Source organism: Lynx canadensis, chromosome B3, assembly GCF_007474595.2.
Source record: "Lynx canadensis isolate LIC74 chromosome B3, mLynCan4.pri.v2, whole genome shotgun sequence".
In the NCBI taxonomy this organism is placed as follows: Eukaryota; Metazoa; Chordata; class Mammalia; order Carnivora; family Felidae; genus Lynx; species Lynx canadensis.
In genome coordinates, this window is record NC_044308.2 from 44,874,129 (window position 1) to 44,885,134 (window position 11,006).

At 36.7% G+C, this 11,006-nt stretch overlaps 1 protein-coding gene across 3 annotated transcripts in view; it reads left to right on the forward strand.

Annotated features, from left to right (window-relative positions):
• GTF2A2 (general transcription factor IIA subunit 2) overlaps nucleotides 1-10,679 on the forward strand; it is a 24,374-nt gene extending 13,695 nt beyond the window's left edge. Inside the window, exons 2-5 of one of the 3 annotated variants that reach the window (XM_030318061.1) lie at nucleotides 1,652-1,772; nucleotides 2,539-2,643; nucleotides 7,867-7,993; nucleotides 10,397-10,427. In XM_030318061.1, coding sequence (XP_030173921.1) covers nucleotides 1,701-1,772; nucleotides 2,539-2,643; nucleotides 7,867-7,993; nucleotides 10,397-10,422 — 330 coding nt within the window. In that variant the 5' untranslated portion in view covers nucleotides 1,652-1,700 and the 3' untranslated portion in view covers nucleotides 10,423-10,427. Of the gene's footprint in view, nucleotides 1-1,649; nucleotides 1,773-2,538; nucleotides 2,644-7,866; nucleotides 7,994-10,396 lie in introns of all 3 variants that reach the window. The other 2 variants (XM_030318059.2, XM_030318060.1) reach the window with 2 other exon arrangements.
• The last annotated feature ends 327 nt before the right edge of the window (nucleotides 10,680-11,006 follow it).

Below are 11,006 nucleotides of genomic sequence, written 5' to 3' on the forward strand. Positions count from 1 at the left end.
TACAGGGCTATCGCAGTAATCTTGGTGGCAGATGATGAGGACTTAATGGTAGCCCTGGAGATGACAAAAGTGGTCAGCTCCTGGCTATACTTAGAAGGAAGAGGTCAAAGGATTGGCTGACAGGTTGGATGCAGAGTGAGAGAGAAGCTAAGGTTGAATGTAAAATTTTGGGGGTGTCCTATTTACACGAGACTAGATTTACTATTTACTAGAGTGAGCAAGCTGAGGGCAGAAAAGGTTTGGGAGGGACAGAGTCAGGAATTTGGTTTTTGTCACATTTCATTTGAGCTACCCTATTGATACTTTCAGGGAGTGTTGAGGCAATTTTATATATGGCAACAAGGGGACAAGGACTGGGGATATACATTTGGAAGTCATCAGCAGATAGTAGTAAAAGCCATAAGCCTGAATGAGCTAACTAAGGGAGTAAAACATATAGAGAAGACCTAAGAAGCCTTAAGGCCCTCCAGTAGAGGTCAGGTTGCTGAGGAGGAACCAGGCAAAGAAAACAATAGTAATATCCACTGAGTTGGGAGGAGAGGATGGAGTGTGGCATCCCAGAAGCCAAAGAAAAGGTTTCAAGAAGGTAGACGTGATCTCCTGTATCAAATTCCATGGGCGTATAACGTGAAGATTGATAACTAACCATTATTTTTGCCGAGCTTTACTTGATATAAAGTCTCCTGTCCATCTCTAAAGCTGAAAGTGCCATGAGGTCAGTGGTCTTGTGTATGACATGTAGCAGCAGCTCAAAATTTGTTGAAACTGTACTACTGCCACCCTATTTGAGCCCTCATTTCCTTCAAGTATGTTCTTCAGATTGCTGCTCATTTGACCTTTCCTGGAATGCTTCAGTGGTTCCCGTCATCTTCCCTGTAAAACCCTGGTGTCTCTCCTGGTGGAACAAATCCATCGTGTCCTCTTTCTCAGCTCCGTTTCCTACCACTGCCTATTCATCCTCCTTAAACTGTATCATTTCATACTCCTTTGGCTTTACTCGTTCCGTTCTTCTTCTTTTGCTTGGCTGAAGTCTAGCTTGAAGAATCAGGAAGATTTTGGTAACCAGTCTACTCAGTCCACAGGTAGCCTGCATCATACACTCTATAGATCTATCATAGTTACTCTTCTCTATTGAGTTAAATCCTATTTTTGTATTTCTGTTACCCTGTCTAGAGTATAAGTTTTTTAGAATCAGGAGTATATCCTTACTTATCTTCCTGTCCCTGCTGCTTATGATAGTGCGATCTTCTTGATAGGCACTCTGTAAATATCAGACGTTAAGGAAAAAAGGCAATGAAGCGAAGGCATGTACGTGGAAGCTGAAGACTGTCTGGATTAGTGACTTGGCAGTAAGGAGAAAGGAATGGTAATACGTGATAAATTCATTCTAGATTAAGTTAAAAAGCAGACTTTTAAAAGAAATAGCAAAAATATATCTGTAAATGAGTATACCTGTACTTTGTGTAAAGGAGAATAAATGCCTATGTCAAAATAAGAGAAAAGAATAAGTCATTTTTAACTGTTCTTTGTAATTCTTAGTTATAAGGCAATTTGCAATTATTAAGGGTTCAGATAGCATATATTAGTATATGAAGTGACTATATTACATACATGGTTTATAATGTTTAATACTTTCATATTAAATTTTTAGGACATCAATGCAAGCCTGAATAAGAAAAACAGTTCCTTCCTCCTAAGCCATGGCATATCAGTTATACAGAAATACCACTTTGGGAAACAGTCTCCAGGAGAGCCTGGATGAGCTCATACAGGTGGGAGACTAAACATCAGTTTTTATTTAGATGGATCTATAATAGTTTTTGTTATATCCTTTGTCTCAGGCAGAGATAGGACATTAGAGATCTTAGACTCTCTGACCCAGCAAGTCAGTATTCAGATGAATAACTGCAAGTTCTTGTACATTATACCATTCTGATGCCATGGTTGAACATGCCTAATTTTTCAAAGATGATTGTTAAACATAAAAATTGAGAGTATTGGTTTTCTGTTACAAGAAAGGCATAGTCTGTGTAGCTTTAAGATAATTTTGGAAAATTTCATAGTCTTTTGAGATTTAAATTTGAATTTATATTTCAATTTTAGGAGAATTAACCTTTAAATTAAACTTCTCTAAGAACGTTTTAATATTATTTCCATTTGCTTTCATACATTTTATGAGCTTTAATGAGATTAGGGTTTTTTTAGTATATAAAGTCCTGTGGTTTTTATTTAAAAGAAACTTGGTTCCTTCAATTTACTGAATGCCTCTTTCCAGACACTATAAAGGAGTGATAGAGTTTTGTCCTGGCAGTGTAACATCACTGCATGTTTTCTTTTCACAATCCTGTTTGAGTCAGGACAGTGCAGGAAAATACAGTGAGGCTTTACTTCCTAATTGTCATTTATGGCACAAAAGAGTAAGAGATTCTAGTTTAAGAGGCTCTGGTTAACCTCGGTTAAATTTTAGATGATAACTCATATGTATGTTGTCTTTAATGTCCTTCCCTAAAAGGATTTACGACCTTTACTTTTTCTCAGTCTCAACAGATCACCCCCCAACTTGCTCTCCAAGTTCTCCTTCAGTTTGATAAGGCTATAAATTCAGCGTTGGCCCAGAGGGTCAGGAACAGAGTCAACTTCAGGGTAAGGATATTTTCCTAAAATTTTGCAGCTTATACCAGTGGTTATTTTAACAGTGCTTTTTAGGATCTGTACATAATTAGTAATATAAAAGGAAGAGATGGCTTAATCGAATTTTGGAACTTGTTTTATAATAACTATACTTTTAACTGTTTTTTAAACTTTATTTATTTTGAAAGAGAGTGTGCCAGCAAGGGAGGGGCAGAGGGAGAATCTCAACTAGGCACCACACTGTCAGCTCTGAGCCTGATGTGGGGCTGGAACTCAATAAATCCTGAGATCATGACCTGAGCTGAAATCAAAAGTCAGACACTTAACCGACTGAGCCACCCAGGCGCCCCAAATTATACTTTACTTTTAAATTCTGTATACCAGCTCTATCCACCTAATGTGAGATACAGAGTTGTTTTTAAGATTTTTGTTCCATTGTTTCACAAATCAGCCTATGTATGTTTAGTTGCCTTCCCTCCAGAGTCACTGAGGTCTCAAATGCCCAAACCCTTATCTGCAGAATTGAAGGTAAATGAGAGCTGTCTCTCCGGTTTGCTTATGTTTTTCAAACTCTGACCTTCCCTCATTCCAGGGAAGTGCATTCATGTTGCCTCCCACCTACTCTAATGAAGACCTGAACTGGTGGTAGATAATGATCTGTTCTGGTAGCTTGATCTCATTTAACTCATTTATACTTTGAACAGTAAGCCCAAACTGAACAAAGCTATCTTTCTAAACTGGATGGTAAATCAGACTGAAGCCCATTGCAAGCATCATGGTAAATAGAAAGAAATAATCTTACCACGTTGATATTAATAGAGTCATAATTTGGTTATATTTAATATTTGTGCTCATGTTGTTAAGGGATACCATAAAGTAGAAATTAAAAGATTACAGTATATGAAAAAAACATAGAGGTCAGTTGATTTAAGAGAAGTATAGAGTTTGGGGTTTTTTTAATTAAAAAACTTTTTATTTAAAATCCTTTCTTCGGGGCGCCTGGGTGGCGCAGTCGGTTAAGCGTCCGACTTCAGCCAGGTCACGATCTCGCGGTCCGTGAGTTCGAGCCCCGCGTCAGGCTCTGGGCTGATGGCTCAGAGCCTGGAGCCTGTTTCCCATTCTGTGTCGCTCTGTCTCTCTCTCTGTCCCAAAAATAAATAAACGTTGAAAAAAAAAATAAATAAAATCCTTTCTTCAACCTGTCAGTGTCTATTACATACCAGGCATTGTGGATCTTGGGTATACAGAGAATAATTTTAATGAAGGGATAAAGTCTGCATGTATTTTATGTAATAAATCTTATCAGTTTCACATGCGTAAAAGTTATCTGGAGTAAAATGTACCTTTATAAAATTTTGTCAGTAGATTCTTAAATTTTACTGGCAAAATTAGTTTGCTGTTTTGTATAACCGGATGTACAAACCTGCCAGGTTTGTCATTCAGAACCTGATGCTTTAATTCTAAGTTAATACATACATTTTTGCCTATATAGACAATTTGACTACTTATCTTCTAGTGGTATTGTAGGTTTCCAGTTTGGGTCTAGTTAGGTAAAGTTAAACATGGACACCTGTGTGGCTCAGTCTGGTTAAGTGTCCGACTTCAGGTCCGGTCACGATCTCACGGTTCATGGGATCTCAGCCCCACGTCGGGCTCGGTGCTGACAGCTCAGAGCCTGCTTTGGATTCTGTGTCTCCCTCTCTCTAAAATAAATACAACATTAAAAAAAATTAAACACTCGGGGCGCCTGGGTGGCTCGGTCGGTTAAGCGTCTGACTTCAGCTCAGGTCACGATCTCACGGTCCGTGAGTTCGAGCCCCGCGTCGGGCTCTGGGCTGATGGCTCAGAGCCTGGAGCCTGCTTCCGATTCTGTGTCTCCCTCTCTCTCTGACCCTCCCCCGTTCATGCTCTGTCTCTCTCTGTCTCAAAAATAAATAAACATTAAAAAAATTAAAAAAAAAAAATTAAACACAATTTGACATTTGCATCTTTTGCATAGTGTTTTATAAGTTTGCCTGTTTTCCAATAGCTAGTAATAACTACTCTGTCATAGCTCGGGCTTTCATTACCTACCTCTCCCATTACAGCAAACTTGTTCAGAGTGTTTGCAAATAACCTATTTTGCTTGGTCACATTTAAGTCTGTATTATTTGTAATAATTTTTACTAGCCTGGGGGCCCATTACATGTTAAAAAGGTCAATGTATATATTCACCAAGGACCTTGAAATAATTTTTAGGGAGAAAATTCATATTGAACTAGTCCTTTAAAAAGTCAATGTGTGCTTTAGAAAAAAAGTATGCTAGCAGGTGAGCGTAATGTTAAACTTGAAGTAGTAATTAGGCATTAAAAGATTTAATGGTCAAGAAAAACCACCCCTCTAAAAACACTGACAGTTTCCTTTTCCCTATCTGGTCTGTTTCTACCAAGAACATGTATTAAGATATTTTAAGAATGTTGCCCAGATACAGATATATGTAAAGGTGCATTGAAGACATAGTTTGGCCAAATTAATTACGGTTTAAATCAGTTACTTGACCAAAGTCAAGTATCTTAGTATTCGAAAAGTTCCTTAAATACATTGTTTGTAATGTTTTTGAGACAGAGGGAGACAGAATTCAAAGCAGGCTCTAAGCTCTGAGCTGTTAGCACAGAGCCTGATGTGAGGCTTGAACTCATCAACTGGGAGATCATGACCTGAGCCGAACTGACTGAGCCACCCAGGCACCCCTTTGTATACATTTTTTTAAATAAAATTTTCTATTCTCGAGTCCTTATACTTGAGATATATTAGATTAGGACTTGGACGAAGATACTATAAATTAAATATAGTATTTTATATTAGGAATTCTAGCTCACTAAACAATTCTAAAAAGATTCTATCATTCATCTCTTCTTGTGTTTACATTCTATTAAGCCTTTGTTGGCTCAAAAGTTGTCTATTTTACTCTAAATGTTAGCGTTGAACATAAAATAGTTTTCGGGCAAGTTTTATAGCAATTTCACAATAAAATAAGGGAAGTATATACATTTACGTTACAACTAACAGAATTTCAACATGTATTTGAAAATATCCTAGTAACATGCCTTGTTCAGATTATTGGCATAGCTGTCACCAACTGGATAGTTCGCATTCAGGGGTGCTAGAAATGAACATTAAAATTGGCATTTAGCTGTGTAGCCTTCCAAAGGCTCAGAATGTAACTAAAGAGATCTTTTTTTTTTTCAGTTAACACTATGTCCTGAAGGTTTTCCATGCCTTAATCTCACCACTCCACTAAAACTTTTCTTACCACATTATTTATGGCTAAACCTAATGCATAATTTGTGACATTACATTCTCTGTTGAAACCCATACTTCCTTGAAACCATACTATCCCAGCTTCTATTCTCTGACCCCACTGTCTCTCAGACCCTTTTTTGTTTCATTGTTGGTATTCCTTAGGGTTATCTAGGGCTCCACCTATTCTCCTTGAATGATCTCATCCAACCCTGTGTCTCTAAAGTTGATAGGCTCATGCTCCCAGGCTTTCTTCCACACTCTAGCAGCTTTCTGCACATGGTGACTTAGGTCTCAAAGTCAACAAGTTCCAAATCAAACTGGCTTTTCCTATGATTGCACTGTTATTGGAGACAGAAACTTGGGGATGAACAGATTTTGTCTCCCTACCATAGCGCATTGTTACCTGGTATCTCTCCACTTCCATTTCCTTGCTGCTACAGTAAAGCCACTCTCACCTCTCTTGCAGGCATCAAAGTCTTCGGCCTCCATCAGGACTGCCTCCCCCCCACCCCCAATCAATTAATGTTATCACCAGAAATGCAAATCTGATCATGTTATTCTTCTGCTCAAAATCCTTCACTGACCTAATAATAGGTTTAGGATGCAGCAAATCTTTCCAAGGTTCTCCAGGATGTCCTCCACCTTGGGAGCTCGACACATTTAGCTATCCCATTCCAAATATGTGTTTTACTTTCTATTGTCCCACCTCTCCTTGACTTTTACTCGCTTTTCAGGACTCAACTTCAACTTCACTTTGTGAGGGGAAGCCTTCTGTGCCCCATGTCTTCCATACCCTTGGGTGCCCTTAGCTTACTTCTCTTTCATAGTACTGCTATACTGTATGCTTTCTTGTTTTAACGATCTCCCCTGCTACCGTATGCTCATTGATGGCAGGGATCATATTTGTATCCTCAGAGCCTAGCATAGTCCAACAAGTGATAATTATTCATCTTTTTAAAATTTCATGAAGTCATTCACAACCATCATAGTTTCCCTAATCATTCTCACTTGATAGAACATTTAGGTAGAATCCAGTTTTCACTATTACAAGTAACACTGCAGAGAATGTTTTTCTGAATTGACGGTTTGGGGTTTATAAATATCTTACCAAATACTAAATTTCATTTGTGAAGATTCCATGTGTATGTGTGTTTTGATGGCATTCAGCTTGTGTCTTTCCTTGCACTTTTACCGCATTCTTTGAGAATTTCCTTTTTATTTAAGCACATATTCCTGCTCCTAAAAAAAACCAAAATACTCCTTATCAGTTGCACAGGACAATAATGTAGTTCCATTGGCTCTATATAGCACAGTAATTCATCCAAGACACAGGGTTAAAATTTAGTGTTTCTGGGTAGTCCCTGCTTTTGTACAAGCTCAGAGAATTAACACATACAATAAAATGTGGTTGAAAAACATGGGTTTGAACTGTGTGGATCCACTTTCATATACGTATTTTCTCAATATTTCTCATGATTCTCTTAGTAACATTTTCTATGCTGTAGCTTACTTTTGTAATACAGAATATAATGCATATAATGTACAAAATGTGTTAATCAACTCTGTTATCAGTGAGGCTTATTAGTTAAATTGGGGTGGAATCAAAGTTTTTACATAAAAATTCAAGTGAACTTTCATCGTGTTGCCACAAGAGAGCAGTACAAATTCAAATTTCCTTCCAGCTTTTTTTACATGGTTCAGGTAAGTAATTTGCAGACTCTTTGAGAGCTGAAAATAGTCTGCTAACTACAGCATTTAACTACTAGCAAATTTATCTAGGGTGGTGTTTTTGATTTGTTTTTTCCCAAATGACAGGATGAAAATTAAGGAAAATCTTAAGGTAAGTATTAAATCATCATATTGTTTTAAAGATTACATTCTTGGTAACTGAGTTCTTAAATTGCCTTGGGGGAAAAATGACTTCATGGTATGTCTAAATGTTTTGTTTTAAAGGGCTCTCTAAATACGTACAGATTCTGCGATAATGTGTGGACTTTTGTATTGAATGATGTTGAATTCAGAGAGGTGACAGAACTTATTAAAGTGGATAAAGTGAAAATTGTAGCCTGTGATGGTAAAAGTAAGTGTTTACCTAATTACTGTGAAAGCAAAACTACTTGAAATCTTGTTTTTTTGAGTCTTTAGAACATCTTCATCTGGAATTAAGGGGGGAAATGGCTAAGAGATCTGGCTTCTGTCTCAGCTAGATTCTGAATTCCAGGTCTCAACCAGTCCTCTTAATGACTTTAGGGATGAACATTTCATAGGACATGTAGACTAACCCACACAAATTCAATCTCTGTGAGTAAAAATAAGCAAATTAAGTTTTTTCAGTTGCACATTTGAAGTGCTTAATTTTGACAGTTTATCCTATGATTTCTGTGTTGCTGGATGCTTATACGTTTTATATTTAAAAGTAATCGTGTAAAAGAATTTGAAAAACCCTAAGACTCTTATCAGTTATAATGATAAATATCCATTCCCCTCTCTGTTATATCTGTGCAGATATATTTTCCACAGCAGACCTAGGACCTTGTTCAAGTCCTTAAATGTTTCAAAAACTATATGTATCTGCTTTCTCTTCCATGATTATTTCCTTTTTGCTAATTATATTTTAAACATATACTTACTTTTACTTTATGATCTGAACCATTTGTGTTTCAAACAGCTGTTCCTGAAATTAAATAGAGAATACTGTTACTCGCTAAGAAGGGAATTTGGAAAAGCAAAAGAAAATGTAGAAATTTAATACCCTAAATTTCTCAGGTTATTTTGTATATTTGGGGTTCCAAAAGAAATAAGCTAATTACTGAAAAATGTAGAGAAGACAGAAGAAAAGCGTAATATGTAACACCATCTAGAACGTCACTTAATATCTTACTGCATAACTCTCTAGTCTTATGTATCCTTTTTTACAGTAATAAATGTATGCATACATTTGCAGATACATCATTTTTCATGGCTGCATAAATGCCTTTGGCCCTTTTTTTAAAGAATGAAGTCTTTTCCAGATACCAGCAAGTCTCTGAAAGTAGCAACACTACAATGACTTGCCCTTTTCAAAAGGTTATGTGGGAATAAAGATGGCTTTTTAATATTATCCAATCAAATACTGTTTCCTTGCTTAATGACAGAAAAAAATCTATGTTATTTTATAGTTCCTGGATTATGACATTTCTGTAGGTCAGATTATACTTTTTTTCATATTTTCCTTATAATTAAGGCTAATAGCATCAGCATAACCCTGAGACTTTTAAGTTTTTGTTAGACTGGGGAATTGGGGCATGAATTTATAACTCTTGCACCTCTATCAAAGTAAGTTAATGATGTACCAGTACTATTCAGTAAAACTTTCATACCTATGGAAATGTTCTCCATCTGTACTTTCCAGTAGCCACATAGGGCTATTAAGCATTTGAAATGTGTTAGGGCAACTGAGAAATTTACTGTTTATCAGTTAACTAATTTAAATAACCACACATGGCTTCCCGGTGGCCACCCTGTTGGACAGCACAGATGTAGACTCGTAGATTGTCTGTTTCAGTTGTTTGAAACATAGCTAAGAACCCTCACCAGTGGAACCACCAAAAAAAAAAAGCAAGCAAGAAAGAAACATAGCTAAGAATCAAAAAGTCAGTTAAAGAAGACCCCTGGGGGGGGGGGGCGGTGAAGACCCCTGAGCAAATTACTAATATCAAAGAGTCCACGTAAACATGTGTGTTTTCCTCACAGAAGCTCCTGTCTGGTAGTCCTTAGAGTGTATTACTCTTGCTTAGATGCAAGATTGTCTGTTTTTTTCAGAATTCAGTGGATGAATAGTAAAATCAGCCTTACCTACTGCAGTAGCTTCTGAGGAGTGTATTAACTGATCGTCAGAAAACTGTTAAGTACTCCAGAAAAGTTGAGGTTGTGTTGCATGTGTTCTGTCAGCAGAAAAGAATACAATCTTAGAATTTTTTCTTTCCAAAATTAAAATATAAATGATTGAGAAAATGTCATTCCTTAGTGACCAGATGAATGGATAAGCCCTTTTTTTCCTAAAAGCTTTCTGAAATAGGAACAGTGACAGTGGCTGGAATTTTGGTTTCTCATCAGAAATTAAAATACAATTTTCTCCTCATAATATGTTACGGTTCTTTGTGGTTTAAAATTTGGGGACAGTAGAGGACCTAGAAAAAAAAATCATCCTATGGCAACTATATGAACCAAATTGGTATAACTTATATAATGAACCAAGTAATATTAATTTGGTTTTTCTCTAGCATAAATAGGGAGAGCTAAGAATTATCTTCTTTACCTGTGCCTTAAAAAGCAAGTTAAAGTTCTCAAGACATTTCCTTAATCAGCTTCCCCCAACCTTGCCTTCTTTTTCTCCCCACCCCTCAACAGCAGTGCCACCGTTATTTCCTGTTTTAAAGATAATTCTCAAAATATTTAAAATTAAGTTGCTCTTTCAATTTATTCTTCTTCTCCTGTTTCCTAGATACTGGCTCCAATACTACAGAATGAATGGGAAAAAAATGGCTTTATTATGCCATCTTCTGTTATTATTCATCGCTTTTTTGAGGAGAAGCATAGAAGAGACTTTTTTTATTTATTCTAGCATCGCAGAAATGACTACACTGTGCTATACTATCAGAATTCCAATAGAAAGAAGCTTGTAACTATAGCCTCTTACCTTTTCAGCATGAAGAAACAGAAGTTTTTTTTAATAACATTGTTGCCTTCCTAAAAACATTCTTTAATAAACTCATTTTAAAACTCAATGTGAGTAATAACTGGTAGAACTATTAAGCTAGCAATATGAAGATATTAGATAAGTGTTTGAAAGCATTTGCTCTTTCCTTTTCTGTAAAGGAAATGCATTCATTTCAGTAAAGTGAAGTTACTTTTCATCAGTAGTAACTTTAGCAGGGGTAAAACCAAATTCTGGATTGGAATTTCATTTTGCTCCATTTTTTGTTTAATGTTTATTTTATTTTTGATAGAGCACGAGCAGGGAAGGAGCAGAGAGGGAGGGAGACACAGAATCTGAAGCAGGCTCCAGGCTCTGAGCTGTCAGCACAGAGCCCGATGCGCAGCTTGAACTCACA